This window comes from Camelus dromedarius, chromosome 14, assembly GCF_036321535.1.
Source record: "Camelus dromedarius isolate mCamDro1 chromosome 14, mCamDro1.pat, whole genome shotgun sequence".
Classification (NCBI taxonomy): domain Eukaryota; kingdom Metazoa; phylum Chordata; class Mammalia; order Artiodactyla; family Camelidae; genus Camelus; species Camelus dromedarius.
Window position 1 is genome coordinate 7,101,940 of NC_087449.1, and position 22,864 is coordinate 7,124,803.

The 22,864-nt window shown below is 40.3% G+C and overlaps 2 protein-coding genes across 4 annotated transcripts in view; one reads left to right on the forward strand and one right to left on the reverse strand.

Annotated features, from left to right (window-relative positions):
• Positions 1 to 9,410: 9,410 nt before the first annotated feature.
• LOC135322851 (cuticle collagen 2-like) lies at positions 9,411 to 12,503 on the reverse strand. The gene is made up of 3 exons (XM_064493351.1): positions 12,491 to 12,503; positions 11,536 to 12,237; positions 9,411 to 11,176 (listed from the first exon to the last, which is right to left on the reverse strand). The coding sequence occupies exons 1-3, from the start codon at positions 12,501 to 12,503 to the stop codon at positions 11,163 to 11,165; spliced, it is 729 nt and encodes a 242-aa protein (XP_064349421.1). The 3' UTR covers positions 9,411 to 11,162.
• The window catches only part of SYDE2 (synapse defective Rho GTPase homolog 2), a 37,933-nt gene continuing 27,300 nt past the window's right edge, over positions 12,232 to 22,864 (forward strand). For all 3 annotated transcript variants that reach the window (XM_010987175.3, XM_031465507.2, XM_064493383.1), the window contains exons 1-2: positions 12,232 to 13,249; positions 21,183 to 21,878. In XM_010987175.3, coding sequence (XP_010985477.3) covers positions 12,502 to 13,249; positions 21,183 to 21,878 — 1,444 coding nt within the window. In that variant the 5' untranslated portion in view covers positions 12,232 to 12,501. The remainder of the gene's footprint in view (positions 13,250 to 21,182; positions 21,879 to 22,864) is intronic.

A 22,864-nucleotide genomic window follows, 5' to 3' on the forward strand; every position in this document is an offset into this window, starting at 1 on the left:
AGACTTTGCGATTGCTGAAGCATTTGCATAATAGCTGTTTTAAAGTCTTTGTCAGACAATACCAACATCGGTGTCACGTGGGTGTTAGTGTCTATCGATTGTCGTTTTCTATGCAAGTGAAAATGTCCTGGTTATTTGCATACTGAGCAATTATGGCTTATATTCTGTACATATTGAATTTTATATTCTGAATCTCTGGGTCTTTTTAAAATCATGTGGAGAATGTTGGTTTTTTTTCTTTTTTTAACAGATAATCAATCTAGCTAGGTTAAGGCTGCAAGTTTTAGCCCATTTTCTGTGGGCTCTGGTTTTAACGTAAGGCCAGTTTTTCAGAACTTTGCAGCACTGTTCAGATCAGTCTCACATGTGGGTCGTCAGGTAGTTAGTTTGGGACATGGGTGGTGATGTGTATGTTAGTCCAGTTCTCAGTCTTTGATATGCTAATTAGGATCAGATCCACACACAGATAGCTCAGTAGTGAGCCTTGGAGTTCACAATCTGTCTCAGTCTATTCAGGCTGTTGTAACAAGAATACCAGACTGGGTGACTTAACCAATAAACATTCATTTTTCACAGTTTACTTATAACAGTTCTGGAGTCTGGGAAGTCCAAGATTAAGGCATCTAATGAGGGCCTACTTCCTGGTTGATAGGTTTGGCTGTCTCCTCAATGTGTATTGTCACATAGTGGACGGGGAGAGGGGCTCTTTAGGGTCTCTTTTATAAGGGCACTTATCCTGTTCATGAGGGCTGCACCGTCATGATCTAACCACCTCCCAGAGGTGATACCAACACACTGGGCATTAGGTTTCAACATATCAATTTTGGAGGACGTGCATCCACCTATGGCACAATCCCTCAAGTCCGCTTCAGCTCCTCGGTGCTCCCCTTTGTGATCCACGGGCCACCAAGCTGGAGCATTAGTCACATCTCTCTGCTGCTACTCCGTGACTGTGCTTGCATCCAGGGCAAGCAGCAGAAGGATGGCGAGAGAGAGAAAAAGGCAAGAGGGCTTTGTCCTACCTTCCTGGGTCACAGCTCCACATTCCAGAGAAAGATTTCCTTCTTTTAGAGTGTTGGCTTCTCTAGCTGCCATTGTGGCCTCCCCCATCACCGCCACAAGACTGCTTGGTTTCTGGAGCACAAGAGAACAGAGAGAAGAAAGAACAAACCCAGGGATTTTCCCACTTTCTCTGACCATTAGGCGCTCCCTTCCACCTCCACGAGAGACCAGACGGCTTCTCCTGGAGCTCTCTCTTCTTGAGTTCCAGCGCCTCCAGGTGTGAGGCTGCACTGCGTTCAGGTCAAGGGATACTGGAATTTAAAAAAAGGCAAACTCACCACCGATTTGGTGTCCTTTGAACTCTGGTCTTCCCCCATCCACCTGCCACTATTTATTCTTCAGAGTTCTCATATAGGTGCTGTATGCGTTCTGTCCATGTTTTATAATTAAGAGATAAGAGTGTACATTTTATCCCAAACCCTAGTTTGCCTTTTTGCTTCACAGATATTTTATTGCACTTGTCATGACTGTAATTTAGGGGGAACCATCTGGACCAGTGGGTGTATGTTCGGTTTTCATTAGTAAATTCTATCTGAGAAAGAGTTCTCTTGTTTCTCCCTGTGTGTAGTATGTGGGGCAAATATAACTGTGATTCATATGTTAAATATGCATTTATTTAATTTACTCCTGGGGTAAACAGAGACATAAAACTTCTCATACCTCCAGGCAGTCTTGACTTATGCATTGAACTTTGTTTCAGAGCTTTGTTCTCTTTTTATTTGAGCAATCTTTGGGTATGTAATTATGAGGTTGCCGACTGGTGTGCATAGTAAAAAAAAAAAAAATGTTTTCAGATTAGTGAACTTCTGCATTTAAAGAAAAACATTCTTTTCAATTTTTTTTTTTTTTAACAGAGATCCTGGTAAAAAAATGCATTCCCTGTTGGGTCATTTGAAATTCTTGTTGTCAAATAAGTTTTTACTTTTTCTTTCTTCAGACATATTAGATCAAATACACTAGCTAGCACCATGCTGATGTTTGAAATGAAACATCACATTCTAATTGTTCTGTATTACCAGAATATTATTTCAATGCTACTAATGCTGTTGTTGAAATATTGGAAAGCATGGTTTCCCAGCAGCAATTATCCTTCCGTAAAATTAAATTCCACTTGAACAGTTGTGTTTGGGGGGTGGGGGGGTTTGGTAAGATTTTTTTTCACTTTTCTTTGCTCTTCTGTATCTTCCAAGTTATCTATGATTTTAAAGAAATAATCACTTTCATTAGATTAAAATATGCTTTCAAAAATGAAGGGACTTGGTTAGAAGCTTGGAAAACTGGGCTTGGATCCTCCTCGGGCCTGAGTAGCTAAGATTAAATGTCTTTCCCCCTGGTCTCAGCTGTCTCATCTGAATGTGGTTATGACAACCTCTGTTCTACCTACTCCCAAAGACTTTTGGTGAGAATCAGACTAGGAGGTGAAGTAAAAACACTATTCGTAAAATTCATGAAACTTATGCTGGTGCTGAGATTATGATGACGAAAAATAAGGCAAGAGAAAGAAATCTGATCATCAGCACACATACTGGCCCATGGTTATGCGGCTGACAATAGATTATCCTAAACTATGTTACTGAACTTTCCTTTCTTCTGGAAACAACTTTTGGGTATTATTCCTTGAAGGTGAGAGATCAAAAACTGGCAACCGGTACATGTATTTGGGTGACACACTCAGTGTTAGCCTGTACAGTGTTTTTTCATGTGTGAAACTCACCTTCTTAGTCAAAGGGTTAAAAGACAGGCACGTGAGACAAGGATGAGGGAGTGGTTCTTTGTAATTCTTCATTCCTTGAGCTGGGAAAGCAGCTGATCTCTTTCACTAGGCAGGCGTGGTTCTCGGCTTGCCATCCCTAGACTGTACCCTACTGGTAGGACCCAACTGATCCCAGTGGGCACTGAAGGGGGCGTGCCCTGTTGTAGATGTTTGAGATCAAGCTGTCTTTGCCTGAAACCCTGATTTAGTGTTTTTCAGTGCAATTATCAAGTTTTCATAAGGTACTGGCCCCTCTGTTGACCATCACACCATCAATGACTTTGTAGGCTTTTATCTTCTCTTAATAAAGAAGCCATTTATGTATATATTAGTTGAGCACATAGAATTGAGGGCTCTGTTGAAAAACAAGGGTATGTTGTGTGGCCAGTGCAACAAGCTTTCAAGCTGTTCTTGTTTGCATCCCTAGGTGCATCTAGGAAAACTGTCATCATGCTTCATCTTAAATGATTCAATAGAGATGGTAATGCTGTTTGCTCTGGTGGCAAAATAGACGGTCCTGTTCTTCGTCTTGAATTCATCATTAGTGTGTGAAGGAACTTAACTCTTGGATGAGTTGTTTAGTAAGAATAATAGGAAGGTATGTTTTGTGAACAGGAACATGACTAGAGACTGGTGTCCAGATATCAAAGAGTGGGTAAAGATGTGCAATTTGTGGTCCTGTGGGCTCAAAGAGTAACACGTGATCCCAGCCATCAAGGAAAGCATAATGCAAGAAAGAATTTCTTTGGCAATTACTGTCTTGCTGGAATTAATAACTGGAGGTGGAACTGTTCAGAGCAAAGAAATTGCATAATTTCCTGGTATGTTTCATCAGTATCACAGATATGCATAAAGCTAAATCTTTTACCACCTCAATTTACTTGTTGACAACATGTTACTTTAAAAACTCTCCTGCTTAAAAGAACCCACTTGTCTTAATCTGCTCGGGCTGTTTTAACAAAATGCAATAGACTGGCTAGCTCTAACAACAGAAATTTATTTTCTTGCAATTCTGGAGGCTGGAAGTCCAAGATCAGGGTGCTAGTATGGCTGGTTTATGGTGAGGATTCTCTCCTTAGCTTGCAGAGGGCTGCCTTTCCACTGTGTGCTCACACTATAGGTAATGTTTGCGTGCCCCTAGCTCATATGTTGAATCTTAATGTCCAGTGAATTGGATTGTATTTGGAGGTGAGGCCTTTGAAGGTGATTAGGTCATGAAGATAGAGCTGTCATGAAAGGGTTTAGTGCCCTTTTATAAGAGACCCCAGAGAGCTCCCTTGCCCCTTTCACCATGTGAGGACACAGAGAAAAGATCGCCCTATATGAATCAGGAAGTGGGTTCTTACCAGACACCAAATCTATTGATGCCTTGATCTTGGACCTCCCTGCCTCTGGACTAGTGAGAAATTAATGTTTGTTGCCTATAAGCTACCCAGTCTTTGGTAATTTTATTATAGTGGCCCAGATGGACTAAGACAAGCTCACGTGGGCCTTCCTTGGTCTGTATTCAGAGAAAAGGAACCAAGCTGTCTGGTGTCTCTTCTTACAAGGACAGTAACCCATTAAACCAGGGCCCCACTCTCTTGATCTAATTATCTCCCAAAGGCACCGTCTCCTGCTGTTATCACACTGGGGCTTCAACATATGAAATTTGCGAAGACACAGATACTCAGTCCGCAGCACCACGTGAAGTGTGTTTCTTGGAACCTACCACTTCTCCATGAATGGGCCCTGCATATACTATGTTCCCTTTTCTTGTTCGTGTCATAATTGATGCAGGGACCACAATTAAAACAGTGCCTGAAATAAAATTGACCTTTTTCTAAAGTAAAATCATGGAGGTATTAATAGTTGTATGTGCTCTTATGAAAATGAGCTTGGGAGGAAAATGGCTGGTTTTATAAAGTCAAACGAGTCTAGCATTCTTTCTGGATAACACATAAGGTCTGAGCTGAAGCTCCCGCTTTATATATAATCTTATAATCAGAAGGTGATTTTGATCAGGAGGGAAGTTATCAGGCAGTTTTTGGCTTGTTTTTCCTCTCAGTTGGCTCCCTGCTTTTCCCCAAATAAGTAGTTCCTTACCCTGTGCTTTAGAGAAAATCCTCCAGTGGAAGAATACAAAAGGCTGAAAGTGTGTTTACTTACTTCCCCCCTCAGTGTAATTATGGCTTTTTTTCAGTGTTTCTTGCTTATAAATGTAAGTGATGCTCTCCGGTCTTGTTTACCTGAAAGAACCACGAGTTTCCAGTAGGAAATGAGAGGAGGCGATCTCTAAGTGCTGAAAATGCTTTTGTTTTTGTTTTCTTGGTGGTAGTGAGAGGTTGAGGGGGTCAGAAAAGTCTTTTTACTTAATCTCCTAAATCTAGATTTGAATTCACTTGGTAATCGATAAACGCGTGAGTAAGAAGCCACCGCTATTTATTTGTTGAATATGTAGAAGCTCTATTGAAAACCTAGGATTCGGTATGTGAAGGCATTTCTGACAGCTTTTGCCCAGGGAAACAGCTTTCAAGCTGTTCTTATTTGCATCTCCAATCTTCTCTTAAAAGGTTCCTTTAAAACATTTTCTTTCATTGAGATTTTCCATGAGTGCTACCTGGGAGTAAAGTTTAAAGATAAAAGAGCAGGAAAATAATGCCTCTTTTTAGAAAATTGAGATATAATTTGCTTACCATGAAATTCACCATTTTAAAGTGTACAGTTCAGTAGTTTCTAGTCTATTTACAAGGTTGTGCAACCTTCATCACAATCTAATTCTAGAACATTCTCGTCATCCTCAAAAGAAATCCCATGCCCTTTAGCAATCATTCCTCAGTCCCTTCTTCCCTTTTTCCCTGGCAAATACTAATCTACTTTCTGTCTCTATGGGTTTGCGTATTCGGGATAGTTCACATAAATGAAACCATACACTATGTGGCCTTCTGCACCCGACTTCTTTCAGGTAGCACGATGTTTTTAAGCCTCATCTATGCTGTCTGTTACCTCTCTGAATCCTCTTAACACTTCCCTGTTAAACAACAGCAAACTGATTTCACCACAGAGGAAATGGAAACACATATTGACTTGCTTTGGCGCATGAAAATCACACATTCATTTAACAAGTATGTATGGAGCAACCACACAAGCCAGAACTGTTCTACAAGGTGAGGCTATGGCATGTGGGTGTGTTGGTGGTGTCACATAGATAAACAGACAGCTAACGTACTACCAAACAGTAGTGTGTACAGTGAAGAGAAGTAAAGCAAAATAAATGGATCAGAAGGGTCAGGGGTATTATTTTAGGTAAAGTGGTCGGAGAAGGGCTCTCCAAGGAGGGGACATTTGAGGTGAGACCTGCATGAGGGGAGGGAGTAAGTCACACAGAAATCATTTCAGGCAGAGGGAACAACGCATGCAAAGGCTCTGAGGCAAGAAGGTGTTTGGTGTGTTGGAGGAATGAGGAAGCCAGTGTGACTGGAGGGTGGAGAAGAGAGAGGTCAGAGAATTGGCCTCAGGTAGGTGCAGAGGCAGCCTGGCTAACACAGGGAGTCGGGGAGGTGGAGTATCAGATAATGCCAGCTGGTAGATTTGGTGGTGGAAGAACGAGGAAGTTCTTTCCTGAGCATTTCCAATGATCTCAGTGTAACAAAAAGAAAAGTGATAAATGGTGTGTGTGTGTGTGTGTGTATGTGTGTCAGAATTAAGTTGAGAAAGAAGAGAGAATGAACGAACCAGGCTATTCAGTGGTGTCTGGCAGCAGCAAGGGACCACTTGACGTTTGTGATGCGTTTTTCTCCAGTCACATTGATCTCTCCAAGTGTCAGTGCAAAGTATGGGGAGAATTAGCTTTAACCAGGATTGAGGTCTTGCCAAATAAGTAGGATAATGGGAAAGAGGGACATAGAGTCGAGGATGTATTCAGGGGAGTGATAATTCAAAGACCGTGCAATCTAAACTGGGAGAGCACGAAGGGGAGTGGTGGACTGGAGGGATGGTGGGATTAAAGTATTGTTGGCGTCTGGGTGCCGGAGGGAGTAAGCTGGAAAACAGGAAGTGATGTCTGGAGATTTTGTAGTCATCGGTTATGACTCTGGGACTGGGTGGCTGAGGTGGGTGCAGGAGAAGATTATTAGAGAAGATAAATTCAAGAAAACAATAGGCCAGGGTATTGGGTGGATCCTTTTCGTGAATCATGAAATCACCAAGAGTGATGACAAGAAAAGTGGTGGAGAGAAAGAGATACTGAAGTAGACGTTAGCATGAATGCAGAGGAAGTTGGCAGATGACTACGAAAAGCTAGGCAGAAGGTGGTACTTCAAAAGAGCTGTGGATTCCTAGGAGGAAGGGAAAATACTGATCTGGAATCGGCAAAGATGAGCAATAGTTCACCATGATAAGTGGTTTGGGGGCATATGATTGAGCGAGTTAGGATCTGAAGTAGTTCTACCTGATTTCAAATCATTTCCATTACACCATCTCAGGGTTTGGAATTATAGTTCTTGGACCTGAATTTCAACGTTCTCTTGCCATCCTTGCAGTATAAACTGTTCGGCTGCCCTTAAAGTTGTATTGCTTTAAACAGTTGCCAGGATCTATTTAAAAAGTTGGATTCCAGTTAAAATTGTAGAAGTTCATACATTACAACTGGTTAATACGTTGAAGAAACTGGACCCTCTGATCTGTAGTTTCCCATGGTCTGGATTTTGTGATTGCATTCCCATGGTGTTGTCTAACATGCTCCTCTGTTCTCTGCAATTCCTGGAAATTGATAATCAGATCTTGAGGCTGATCAGATTCAAGTTTCATTTTTGGTAAGAATACCTCATAGGTGCTGTGTACTTCATCAGAGGCCACATAATGTCAGCTTGTCTCTTCTTCTCTTTGTGATGTTAGTAGTCATTGGTGACTTTTGCCTAGATTCATTATTAGATCCATTATTTCTTTAGGGTTAAAAATGTTGATACTGCATCAAATCTTGTTATGAGGTTGACAACTTCGAAAAAGAGCGAATTCCCTTCAACTATGGGACACCCTGGGGTACAAGTCATGTCCACAGACAGGGTATACCAGTTTACTTTTTCAAGGGGATTATCTGAGAACTCCTATGGTTTTAAGAATGCATATGTTTTGTCTTTAAAGTACTTAATTGTAGCTTGTCTTACTTTTAAAGTTAGACTACATTTATAGGATGCAGTTGTATATTGTGGCTTACTACTTACAGTTAAACAGGAATATATTATAGGATTTAGTTCTAACACCCTTGAAGAGGAATGCACAGAGAAGTAATTCAAATGCTCACTGAGCAGCTTTTCAATGTTCAGCTGCATTTCACAAAAGCTCATAAAATATTAAAATCTTTTCTGAAAGGTGATCAACTAAATAATTTACAAAATCAAAGGAACACATCAGGGCAGGTAGAAAATGTCTATTTTCTTTTTTCTATATAAGGAAATGTCCCAGGGCTGTAGTAGCCTTGAAATCAGATACATGGAGTTTGAATTTCCCTTCACTTATTATGGTGACCTTGGGCAAGTTACTCTACATAAACCAATTATATATATTTTTTTTTTAAAAATTGAGGAGGGTAATTAGGTATGTATGTATGTATGTATGTATGTATGTATGTATGTATGTATGTATGTATGTATGTGTTTATTTATTTGGAGGTACTGGGGATTGAACCCAGGACTGAGTTATACCACTGAGTTATACCCTCCCCCTTCAACTACAGAATACAAGAATCTGAAATAGTGAATATTCTAAAACATTATACATTTCTAAAACATTGGAAAATACATGTGTACTTAGCAAAAGCCTCCTTTTTATTACTTTGATGGAGGTGGGGGATGAGGTAAGGAATAGTGTCAATTGCCAGATATTGTTAATTATGGAAAATTAACAGAAGAAGTTGCTGTATTGAGGACATGCCACCTTTCTCAGGGCAGTGGTGGTGTAGCCACCATTAGGCTGAAGCCCTTTTTACTCAATATTGATGGAACTGCATGGCAGACCAGGTAGGTCTGCATCAGAGGATCCTTATAAGGCAGTTTAGAGAGAGAACACTGGGCAAATGCCAAGTTCAGCTTGCCTCTGGTTCCACTAAGAACCAAAACTGGAAGACTGAGCAGCAGTGAGACAGAAATGCACCCTAAGCTGCCTAGAAAATAACCGCAACACACCTAGACATTTTCCTTCTGTTGCTGTCAAGCTTAGCCCTCTGCTTCAGCCTGCCCAGCTTCCCCAACCGCCCGCTTTCTCCTAGACTGAGTCAGTATGGCCCCACCTCTAGATTGCCTCCCTGCCTCACTGGAGCCCTATTATCCCACAGCTGTTTTATCTTTTGTGATAATGTCAGCACGTAGTTGTTCATTCATGGGGCATCAAAATGATTTCCAAGTCAGTGAGAAACAAGTACAAACACTGGGAAATATATCCCCATCTCCTAATTTTCATAGGAATCTGTTAATTAGAAACACATGAAAATTGAGGTAATGGGGGGAATAGCGTATACATTGTTAAAACACCAAAAGGATTGTACACAGTCTGCCTTATAGTCGTATCTTGTCACTTTCTTAATTATAATGTGTATAATGTTAATTTTGTGGACACTGTCTTCTTGGAATTACATTTTTATAAACTTTTTATTGAAGTGTTATACACATACAGAAAAGTGGGATTTGCATCTCTAAAGTCACTAAGTAGCATCACATAGCTATATGACTGCTTTAATTTCTGTTGTGACTCAAAATACATCTTAAAAATTGTGAATTTATGTGATAGAACAGTCTCAACTTTAAAGCATTACATTCAGGTGTGCTGTGCAGTGTCCAACTTAGTTCTGAGCAATGCTTAGAACAATGGATAATATTTTATATTGGCCAAGGTGTTTCATAATTCCCAAACTCAAGAAGTCGGCAAGTTGAATTGAGACGCCGAAGTTCAGTCAAGACCAGGTTCTATTTTTCTATTCATTTTAACACAGATATGCAACTTATGGTATTCTTAACAACTATGTTAAAGAATAAAAAGATTTTGCAATGGAAAGTTGGAATGGAAACAATTTCTGAGATAGAGATCAAGCTGTGTTTATAGACACCATTGGCAGCTCTACCATCAGTCATTTCCTGTGGGAATATTTCACTGGGGCATAATTTTACGTCTTGACTATTCATTAAATAGCCTTGGTTCCATGGAATAAAAAGTGTAGAACTATAAATAGTAATGTATGCAAATTATGGTGTAACATTTCATTGTATTTTCCTAGATGAGAATTAAGATTATTTAACAAACTATGTTCTTACTCATCACTGAAAGAATTTTAAAACAACACTAATAGAGTATGGTCTAGTGGAGAGTTAAGCAATAGACTGGAAATTAAAGCCATTTGTTTCCTTCAAATTAAAGTTGACATTAGTTTAAAAATACTTATCCATTATGTACAGTGTAGAAGATGCTATTCCTATACCTTATGAAGGATAAACAGTCAATTATAAGTCTCTGCCCTCGATGGAGTTTACAAATTTTCTTGTACGGAGATACGGTATCCTTTGTATAAAGCAAAAAGTAGTAAATACTATGAATGGATATGAGTAAGATATTATTAGAATTTGGAGGAAGGGTGATCATTTGCATGTGGAAAATCAGAGACATCTTCATAAAGAAGGCAGCTGGGGGGTACAGCTCAGTGGTAAAGCATGTGCTTAGCACGCACAGCATGCATGAGGTCCTATCCCCAGTACTTCCATTAAAAAAAGAAAAAGCCAGTTGAGCCTTAAAGGATGGGTTAGATTTCTGCAAAATTATTCCAGGAGGTAGAGACTAGGTACTAACAGTGGTAGTATAGATTAAAGAATATTTACAGACTGGAGACTCTGGTAAGAAAGGAAGAAGAAGGAAAAAACAAAAGGAACTTACAGAGAGACATGTAGTTTGAAATAGGGAAAGTTAGAGAGGTAAATTCTTTTATTCAGCTATGGAGGGATTCGTTTATTCAACAAGTATTTCTTGAGTACTATGAACAAGTACTGTGCTAGCAGTTCGAAGTACATTCATGAACCACTCAAAGACCCTTTCTAATATGTAAACACTAAAAAGTGTAACTCAAAAATCAGATTGATTCTCATCAATCACAGAAAGGCCCACTGATCTGTGGCAACACGAGGTACTTTACAGCCATTACACAGAACATGGAATTTAATGTTTTTGAGACACAAGAGTTGGTATTTTCAATGAACATTGTTTCTTAATTTCAATCCAATTGTTTCTCAACCCAGTTTTAATTAAAACGAAGCGTTAGCGGAGCGATGGCAGAGGCTGTATTGCGGCTGTCTTACAAGTTTTGGTTTACGTCAGAATTAACCTTGTGTTAGCATGCATTAACTGAAAGAAAAAAAAAGAAAAACAAACTTAAAAAAGAGACATTGGTCGTTATATTTTGGACAAAAGGATTCTTCCTAATTGAAAAGGAATCGCTGCAAGTTTCCTTGAAATAACTAGCTCCCTGTACAATTCGGAACGTTTCTAGAACACACTGCACTAAATGAGATACACCTGTACTCATACCTTGTCCGTCAAAACAATCTTTGTTTTCTCTCAAGCTAGGACTTGCATATTAGACACGCCTCGTGCAATGGTGGCAATGGGGTGGGTGGTGGAGGTGACGGAGTGGCAGCCAGGAGGGCACTTTCCCTTTCTCTGTCTCCTTAACCAGAACTTTGCAGCCTCCGGCCCAGACTCACCTTCCGGCTCGTCCTTTTTCCTGCCTCGACCCTCAGTGCAGCCCCACGCTCGGTGCGCGCACTCTCGCATCCCCCGGTCTACTTGAGCGCTCACACGCCTCGCCGCGCCCGGCGTCGCGCGCCCACCCGGGGAGCGCAGCCCTGTCGCCGGCAGCCCGCGCGCCCCGTCGCGGTCCGGGGCTCCGGGGCATGCGCCGTGCGGCGCCGCCGCCCTCCCCCACCCTTCCCGCGGCAGAGTTATGCCAAGTATGTGAGCAGCCCGCGAGGGCCAGCGCCGGTCATGGGGAGCCGCCGCCGCCGCCTCCGCGAGCGCTGCTTTCTCCCGAGCGGGGCTCCGACCTCTCCCCGCGGCAGGGGCGAGCCTGCCTGCTGAGGCGCAGGGGGATGGCGGACCCTCTAAGGCGGACGCTGTCCAGGCTCCGGGGGAGGCGGGGTCCCCGCGCCGCCAGGGAGCTCGGGCTCCGGGCGGCTGCTGCAGCCACCGTGGCGGCCTCTTCGGCAGCCGAGGGAGACGCCGGGGGTGCTGCGGATGCCCCACCACGCGAGCATGCCGACGGAGCCCAGCCGAGCCTGGAGCGGCCCCCGCCGTCGCCTCCAGCGAGATGTCCCAAGGCGCGGGTCCCGGGAGGGCGACCCGAGTGGTCGGGAGCGCTCGGGCCTCGGCCGCGCGGCGGGAAGGAGGTCGCACCCCCGGGCCGCTGGCTCACTCGCGCCTGTTTGCACACCCCGCCGGGCTCCGAGGGCAGCGGAGAGGACGAGGAGGACGACGACGAGGACGACGCCGACTACTACGAGAACCTGCCCGGCGGCTCCCAGCCCTCGCCCGAGCCTGAGGGGGCGGAGGCGGAGCGGTGGCCCCCGCCTCCCCCGGCGGCGGGCTCCTCCCCGGGGGCGGAGGGCGGCCGCCTGGAGACAGGCAGGCTGCAGACCCAGTTGCGAGAGGCCTATTATCTGCTGATCCAGGCCATGCACGACCTGCCCCCTGACTCGGGCGCGCGGCGGGGCGACCGGGGCTGGGCGGATCGCGGGTGCCCTGCGGGAGCCTGGGCTCGGGGCCAGCCGCCTTCCCCCTGCGGCGCAGCGGACTGCCGAGCCGGCCCCCAAGACTGGGAGGGGGGAGGCGGCGGCCGCCCTTGGCAGCAGGTGTCTCCGCCCTGGTCGCCTCCGAGGGAGTCGGGGGGAGGCCGCCCGCGGACTCCTCGGATGCAGCTGTCCTGCAGCAGAAGCCTCGACAGTCTCGGGGTAGGTGCCAAGCCGCCTCCCTTCCAGCGGTGGCGCAGCGACAGCTGGATCAGGTGCGGCGCGCGCGGGGACCCGGACGAGCCCCCGCCACGTGGAGACGGGATGGAAGGCTGGAGCGGAGGCAGCGCCCGGGCCGCGGCACCCTCCGGCCTTCGGACTCCTGTCTCCGAGGACCCCGGCCGCTCCTCGGGAAGTCCTTTCCGGGATCCTGCGGGGTCCTCTGTGATCCGCCACGGCAAAGGAGACGGCCAGGAGGGGCTCCCCTTCCTCAAACCGCCCGCAGTGACAGTCAAAAAGCTGCAGAAGTGGATGTACAAAGGACGCCTGCTGTCCCTGGGAATGAAGGGTCGCGCCCGTGGGACACCCCCCGAAGTCGCGGAAGCGCAAGCAATCTCTCCAAATCTGGGCACTTTGAAAATGCAGGAAAGTCAAGTCCTCTCGGTGCCTCCAAACCAAAGAATTACGCTGACAGGTAGGATCCTTTGAAATCAAAATGCTAACACTTCAAGCCTTCATGTTTACCGACCGGGCTTCTGTCTTAGAGCAGAGAAGAAGGTATGGTTTTGCAGACAGGTACGCGCCCGTGCCGAAGTGAGTGTCATGTAAGTAAGTGGCAGCTAAATGCGATTTCACAGTTACCTAGTGTAATGCATTCTCTCGTCTTTTTTTTTTTTTTTTTAAGACAGTGGCATGAGGAACTTGGAGTTTTTGTTTTTTCTTCTCCAAGAACCAGTGTACCTACTTTTAAGCACAACAGTGAGTAAAGGTTAAGTTCACCACACACTTTTGTGGGTTTCGAGTTAGGTGGTGCTGCCTTGATTTTTATTCTTTGTAGCTCTAGGCAAATCTGTAGACTTTTGTGGAGTTTGTGAATTTGAATTTGATCCAAGTTAGACTTTATGGACTTTATAAACTGTCACTTAGCTCATTTCACCTTTCCCCCTCTCTCTCCCAGGAGCCCGCGTGCACACACAGACAGATACATACAACCAAACACCAAAACCAAACCAAACCGAAAAAACTACCATAGTAAAATTTCTTTTTAGTCAGGTAGGATTTCACATATTCTTTTCTCTTCACCTTTTCCTCCTCTCCCCCTTGCCCCCTAAAAACCCAGTAAAGTAGGTAATCTAATTATTGTGGAAAATGAAGGGCACTTGCAATTTAATCAAAAGAAAAATGTCTTATGTAGTTTTTAAGAAAGTAAATATTTAATGTTTAGACATTTAATGTTATTTGTAACTTAAGTATAATTGTCCTAATAATAGGATTTTGCTGCCTATTTTGTGTGTGATTTTTAGTTTTCACTGGAGGTTTAGATGATTAATTCTAGAAATCTCTTACGTTGTAAATAGCAAAAAGTTCTCTTGTGAAAGAAGTGCCTTCAAAGTGAGCCTAAAAGAACATGATCTTTCGGACTACACTCATAAATATAAAGACTTTTTGTGAGTATAATGACTTACATATCAGTAATAATTTTAAAAATATTAAATGCTGAAATGTAAAAAGTATTCACAGTGCTTAGCAGTTTCTCTGGTAAGAGTTACAAATCCTACAGGACTGGGTTTGTGCACATTAACTTTTTTAAACCAATAAACACGCAGCAGTGGGGAGAAACAAAGCTCACAAAACTTCTAATCACACAGTGCAGACAAATTAAGTGATTCACTTTAAGTGTATACAAACTAGAAGAGTTTTTTTGAATCTATAAATCTCTAATTCACACCTGTCAAAATTTTCCCTCAAATTTATTCCATTCCATGTGAATAAAAGGACAGTAGAATGTAAATTTTTGTGAAGAGAGGTATACTTTATGCTAACTTCATAATAAAATTATGCATTTCCAGTAGTTGTAAAGTATTTGTAATCATTTATTACATTTTATTGCCATTGTATCTTTACCTCTACTGATCTTGATTCAGTTAACTCTTTGTGAGACAGTTACTTTTCAGCCGTAACAAAAATCTGTATAAAACTTTAGTAAAATATTTATTACTTTTTTATTGCAAAGGTTAAACATTTACCATCTGGTGGCTTTTAATACCCTCAGTTGTAGGGTAAACATTCAAGGATTTAAAACATATTAGTAAATACAGTAACTCTTAGGAATGAATTGATTGATTTTTTTCCACTGAGAAGCTAATTAAATGAAACTGATTTTAAAAGAAATTAAATGACACGTTTGAATTACTATGTGATATAATTTTGGATATTTTACAAGAAATCTAAACAAAAACTTTAATCTCTGGTTTAAAAAACTTTCTCAGATGTTATTTCCTTTCAAATCGCCAATTCCTCTTAGGAAGAATAATTTGTGCAATGTTTACATAACTAGTATAGATTTGAAGAGCTTATCTTTTTTAAAACTTTTTAATGAAGATCAGTTGAACTTATTAAAACCATTCTGGATACTTTATGGGGTCTGCATATAATCTTTATTATTCCCCCCCCCCCCCACGTGGAGGTATGACAGCTATTGAACAATAACAACAAAAGAAGAGGAGGGGTTAAGTAGTTCGTCCAAGGTCACTTAAACTAGTATATAGTTTATGTATAGTAGTATATAGATCCAAACTTTTATGTGGATTCAAACTCAGGTCTTTATGGCTCCAAAACCCCTATTTATTTAAGGTCAAAAGGGTTCTAAAGTTCTTTAGAGGTTCGATCCAATTAATTCTATTTAATTGCTTGGATTGAGGAGATGGATGGAAGTTTAGCAGAGTTTAGAGAAATAAGTAACTTTCTCAAAGTTGCAAAGAAGATGGGGAGATCCTAGAATAGGCTTAAAGACTTTCTTTTAATCAATTGCTATATCCATCTTTAACCTGTATCTTTAAATGTTTAGTTCAAATTGGTGTTACTTTAAAATCATGTTCTCTAAAAAATTAACTGGGCAGTCCAGATGAAGCAGTGCATTCTTGGTTGTATAAAGATGTTAAATAGCCTGAAAGGTTTATATCACATTTTTCTATACAATATTATTTGTGAGGATATTTTCTTTCAAAAGAAAGTTATACTTAGAATTTATAACATAGAATAACTATGTACTGGGATGGAGATACCTGATCTACTTAGGTATTTTGGAAATTTTTGAGACCATATGACAAATGGAAGCCAAAATGATTTTCTGTTTTGATTCTGGCTCCTACTAAGAGCCACTAAAACTTTTGGTAATATAATACTGCAAATTATTTGATGCAGTGGGGTATGTAGTGTTCACAGATTGGCCAATTTGTTGCTAATTGAGATGATTATTTAAGAAATCTAAAGTCATTACACATACTAAATATTGTCAAGTTTCTGCAAGCCTTAAAGTTACGAAGGAATTTTAATCTATTTGCCAAATATACTTCATTATAAGTCTTTATAAATGTTTTAATTAGCATAAGGTGCTCAGAAATAAATAAAAAGCACCAGGTTGAGCTACTTTGGCCTTTTATTTTAAAAAATAATTAACCTACTTTGACTCTGCTCTTCTTGCTCCATGATCTGTGAAGGAAAAAAATTAGGACATGTAACTTGCTAATATTTTGTGCAAACTCTTTAGACAGTTCTTTTAAAGGTAGCATTGCAGCTGGTATGACCTGCGCATTGTGTCTTAAAGTGAAGTTGTTGCTGTCAGTGCAGATGCCTGTTTTCTCAAGTACTTGTAGCTCCAATTTCTTAACTTTATGAACTGCATTATCTTTATGAATTTTTCAAACAGATTCTTTTATGCATTAGCCCTTTCAAGACTAGTAGTTATAGGCATATAATTTTTGACTGTCTTCTAGCTCTAAATCCTGCTGTGAGAAATTCTACCATTGTGGCCCCAGAAGCAAGCCAGTCCTGTTTTTTGCTTTTGTTTTTTGTTTTGGGAAGAATGCCATAGAACATTGGAGTTGCTGGTGGCCAGAAAACATTGAGAATTACATATTCAGCAGAAAATAGTGTTGTGTTGATTTTGAAAGTCCTACATTTCTAAGTGGTGTTTATGTTTTGAGAATCACTAAGGCTGTTTTCCAGACCTTGGCCACTCTGTGATTCACAGTTACAGAACAGAGCTTTTCAAACTTAATGTGCATATGAATTCTCTGAAAATCTTGTTAAAATGCAGATTTAATATGTGTGGGGTTGGGACCTTGAGATTCTACAGTTTAACAAACTCCCAGTGTAGTACACACTTTGGGTAGTAAGGGTCTAGAATTCTCAGGACCCCGAATCGCCTGTCTTGATACATTTTTAAAGGTTTGAAAAATCATTCTACTTTATTCTGACACTTGATATTTAAACCAACCTCCATTAGAGCAAAGCACTGGAACTCTTTCTGCTTCAGTTTTATATGTATGACTTTACACTTACTACTCACTTATATGTGACAAGTTTAAGCAGTTCCCTCCATATTGGTCTCATCTTGTACTAGTAAAAGTGAGATTTTGGAATCTGCAAGAGACAGCCATATGATATAATGGCTAATAGAACAGAGATTCTGGATTTCGGATCAAATCCACCACTTACCAGGCTTATGACCTTGGACAAGTTACTTAACTAGCTACATAGCCTCAGTCCTCAGGTTGCTGTGAGGATGAAAAAAGATAATCCATTGGGTACCATGCCTGGTGCTTAAATGTTGTCAAGAAAGGCAAGCAGGCTTTGTGAAAACACTGCCTTGCCCCAGATCATTAGGATTCTGTATGGAGAGTGAAATGATCTGAAGTTCAGAACGACTGCCTCAAGGAGACTGAGAACTGAGTTAGAGGACACCCCTTTAGGGGCACTTATTTATTCTACTCATCTTTTCTTTCGTGCTTCTTTTCTCTTGTTCCTCTTCATTACTTTCAGGGAACTCAACACAGTCTCAAAATTTCCTTGTCTACTTTCCTGTCCCCAAAGCTAGCACACAGCTTTTTTTCCTAAGGGTTTTTACTGCTAGTCACAAGGGAGGAAAAATAAAAGATAAAAAAAAACACCTTTTTCCTTTTTATTGTACTCCTCTCCTTATTTAGATTTATTTGGGAAAGATAAAGGTATATACATAAACTCACTCATATAAACCTAAGGCTTAGGTTTATTCTAGTAATTTCATTTGAGCTTCCAGGCTTGATTGACTCTGTAAGCAGGGCTGCTTGTATTTATTTAAGCTCAGGTGCATTTTTCATAAGAATACCTTTATTTAGGGTTTTTAACGAGAAGTAAGCAAAAGCAGCGGAGTTTGTTTCTGTAGTAGAACTTTTTAAATGTCTGTAGATATTGTACATTTTCAGTGATGGCTGAAATACATAATTACTCAGAACGTATGCTGTTGATTTTGAACTGGAGCACTAGTTAAACGTTTAGTAAGTCATCTAGATTTATTATGAAATACGTAATAGTTGAGAACACAAAGTTGGCTTGAGTAGGTCACCACTATGTAAATATTTTTCTGAGTGAAAACCTTTAATTGCCACTTCTGCATTCTCTTACAGATTTTCAAGGAAAATGAATTTAATTAAAATCTGATAATTACATCATAACATGTATAGTTGCAAGAAAATGAAGCCTTTTTTGCCTTGCAACTTTGCACGTATTTTTATATCTTTTTACTTGTGTCTTCTTTCAACATATAAACATATAAATGTCTATATATATGTATGTGTGTCTGTGTATATACATATATATATATATATATATATATATATATATATATATATATATATATATAAAATTTGAAGCTAAAGGTAACTTTCACATTTATGCCAGTAAGGTTTAACATTAATTTTAGGATAAATGGGGAATGAAGGGAAGATGGCAAATAGCTTTACACTTCTGTATAAGTTATATTCATATGCATCCATTTAATTAACTGAGATAAAAATGAAATGCTTTAAGTTATTTATAAACAATTGCTCAAGTAAAATTTGCTGCCTTGAATAATATATTGCTTACATTCAGCTCTAATAACAATAAATTTGACTTTTATCAGAAATTATAATAATATACCTATTTATCTCTAAATTTAAACTACAACATCATGTATTTTGAAACATTCATCAACAGCAATCAGACTATTTCATTTCAAGTTTTTGTAATTTGTAGTCTCATGAAAAATAGTTGCACTGTATCTCATGATGTAATTATTCCTTTTAGCATTGCACATTCATTAAACACATCAATAGATGTATCAGTTGGCTTAAAAATGGGATACTGGTAGCTTTATTTTTCTCATTGCAGTTCCTTGGAATGTAGTACAAGTAGAAGCATGTTTACTTCATTTATGATGTATGTCAAAAACCTCTGATAGGACTCAAAATAATGTGTCTGTATAACATTTTGGATATTTTGAGAGACAGCTGAAAAAAAAATGTATGACTCATATCCATTGTGAACTGTTTAATTTTATACTTGTTTGCTTTAAATTTATAATTATGTCAAAACTACATGTAATATCCTGTGAAGGTCTGAAATGCCATTAAATAATATGGCGTTTGGGCTTAACCGTGAAACAGATCTAGATTTTAGTGCACGCTGCAAAAGGTTGTGGTCGCTAAAAGCTCTCAAGCCTCTGCGATTCCCGAGTATGTGGTGATTTTCAGTTCCTAATTTTAAGTGTAAACAAGACAGAACCACAGATAGACGAATCTTCAGGTTTTCATTAGTTAAATTAAATCAATTCAAGATATTTACTGAATATCTGTTACATGTTTACACGTTAAATTTCCGAGAGTGGAGGTAGGTATCCCTTAGCGGTATCCCAGGTGTGCTCCTGCGAACTTTGGAGTCAGAAGAGGTTAAAAGTATTTCAAACATTATTTTACTTAATCCCAGCAGCCACCCTGTAAAGGTTAACTGGGATGATGTTATCACCATGTTCAGAGAAGTTTGCCTATATCCCTACCTTTAGTGGGTAGCGTGCTGTTGAGGGGGACAGGTGAGAGCATGTATTTTAAGGTTAGACAAGCATAAATTTGAATCCTAGGCTTTGCACCTTGACCATATCCCTCATATGTTTGAGGCTCATGGAAATAATCAGACCTGTCTCAGGATTGTTGAAGAGGTTAAATGAGATTAAGGGCTTTCTTACTGCTTTATCTCTTGTTCCTGGCACATAATAGACACTCAGGAAATATTTCCTGAGTAAGTAAATATCTGGCATAAGTAGGCATTCACAGGAGATTCCTTCCCTTCTGATTCTTAGTCTGTCCCTCTATTTCTGCCTCTGGAACTAACTGAACTTGAAATCCAGTTTGTGTTTAAGGTTTTTTGTTTTTGTGTTTTAAATTAATCTTGATTAGGTAATGTTTAGGGTTAAAAAAGGGAAATTTTACATTTTTTAAAAGATTTGTTTCAGTAGAAGGGAGGTTACTGAAAGCCTTGATTATGCATGAACCTGATTTTTTGGTTGTTATTAAGCTCCTATAGTTTAATGTGTTTTTATCTCTGTCCGTTATCAGACTTATATTTTACTTGCCATAATGCTAAGATGAACCAACCATATACATACACGCTGAAAGTAGCACAGGCCATAATTTACAAACCTGGCACGATCTGAAAATGAGAAATGTGGTTTTGTTTTAATTATCTATGTGTAGTGAATTAGTATTATGATATGTGTTTAGCTTATTGACTGTCATGAAGCCAGCTTTATGCAACTTTATAGAAGTGCAAAAAATTTTCCCTTTTATATGGAATTCATGTTATATATACATTTTTAGAGTCTTATCACATCGTATTAATACATATACCTATCTAAGTATTTGACATCCTTCATTAGGCTACGAGTTCCTTAAGGGCAGGAGCTATTTTGTTCATTCTCATCCTCTAGCTGCTTAAGGTTGTGCCCGCCGATGACCACAGCTGTGTTGTGCTCATTGTGAGTCCGGTCTTCCTGGGGATTTTTATTTTTATGTTTGCCCTATATATTTAGACTTAAACTCTGCCTAAGACACTGCTATATGATTAGGAAACAAGTGTTATGTTGAAATTTTTGTAATCAGTAAGATATTTATTAATAAGTAAGGCACAATTATTTTGAAAGATGTGTTCAGTTAATCTTTGTATGAAAAGGTAGTCATATTACTTGTGTTTTCTAAAGTCCTTGTAGTGAGTTTAAAATGACTCAAATGTGAATGGAAGGCATACTGTGCACAAAGCATTCTATACAAGCTTTTAATAAAGTGTGTTTTGCTCAGCTAAAGCTTTCTTAGCCCAATGATGTTTATAAAGACAGTCTTAGAGTTTTTTTCTTAGAATTCTTATGACATCTAAATCCATGTTTAGGTGGAAAATCCAAAATTTTCCTTGTTCAATTTTAGTCTCTGAATGTGATTGATACTACTTTTCTTCCTTTTTATCTTTTTAAAAATAGTATCTTAATAACTGGTCTCAAGTCACATGTCTTTTCTGACGTGCCAGGCATGATATTCTACTTTCTTATTTCTTTGAAACAGATTTATTTGAAAATGTCTATGGGTCGTCAATGAAGAGACGAGACTTCGAAGATTTGAAGGATAATATGGACTTCAGGGGTCATAAGCCACTTAATAGCATCACTGTGTCAAAAAAACGCAACTGGCTGTATCAGAGTACTTCGAGGTCTTTTAATTTGGAAGAAGAAAATAAGAAATGCCAAGAGATAAGCCATTTATCCATCTCACCTGTTTCTCTACCTAAACATCAGCTATCACGCCCTTTCCTCAGATCACCTGAAGAATATTGTACGTATATGGTGTGCAGTGCTGCAGGTTCTTCATTATCAAGGAACTGCTCACTAGATTGTAATGAGGAGAATGATGCGGATGATGAAGGAGAGATATGGTACAACCCCATCCCTGAGGATGACGACTTTGGTATATCAAGTGCCCTGAGTTTTGGTGAGGTGGACTCTGCTGTGCTGAAGTTTCCTGCTGTCAGTGTGAGAGTAGTATCTGGAGGTGACCTCGTGAAAGCCGAGCAGCACGCTGAAGACTTGCTGGGCTCCTCTGAACGTGGAGGCGATGTTCAGACCACACAGCCACATGAAGTGACTCCTGTAGATCCCATCCATTCCACAGAGCTTGTGCACCAGCACACGCAAAGGCATGGACACAAGACACAAGAAGCTATAATGGTAGACGAGAGTCCCATGTTGAGATCTCCTCTTGCAGGTAACGATGATCATATATCTGCCTTTCCTTCTTTCATTTTTTAATTCTTTGATAGTTCAGTTCTTTAAAACTAAATCGAGATGTCTATTGTAGCTATGTACTTTCCCTTACAAAGTGAGTGTATTTTCATGAAGAGAAAGAAGACTCAAAAAGGTTCACAGACATTTCTGTAGACATGGTAGTTAACTGTTCCTATCACAGACTTGGTTTTGTAGGGGGTGAAGGAGCTGAGTGCTCCTGCACTAGCCTTCAGTATGCATGCTGCGGTGTTACTATGTCGCTCCTTTGAAACAGCAATTGCTTTTCTGGTAGCTAAAAGAATGGAATCACACGGAGTGGAAGAGAGATACTCTTCATTAAGTCTTATTTTGATTCATTCGTTCACTCACTCATTCACACCTAGCTTGGCCACAGGTGAAAAGTTGTATATTCAGTATACTAATAGTCATTAGTTTTCACTTTTACGCCTACATTTCCTCAGAAACAAAGGAAAGGAAGAAGAGAGAAAGCAACGAGAGGTCGAAGTAAAAAGTCTCGCAGATTGGCGCTACAGTAGATACGGAACCCAGAAAGGAAATAACTGGAATTTGATACATATTCGGTTGAACCATATGAAATTGCCAATATTTAACAGTTTTTGATCTGGAAAAAAAAAAAAACCCGGCATTTCATACAGTTCAGTGTAATGGTTTTATTCTTTCTTGATTGCCTTGATTTCTGATGTGCTTCTTTTAAAATTTAGTCCCTGACACACTACCCAGGAGACAGAGCGTAAGGCTAGTTTAGTTGCAAATATTAAATGTTGCATAAAAAGCAGCTCTGTTTTATAGCAAGTCATTTTAATTTATAAGATTTCAAGTGTACAAAATATTCAGAGATGTGGGGTGTAGCAGATGCTGGTAGTGCTCGTCCGTGTCCCTTGGGTTCTACTCCTTATTTGAACGGAGGCAGCCTACTTCCAAGCACGGGCCGTTTGCTCTCTGCTT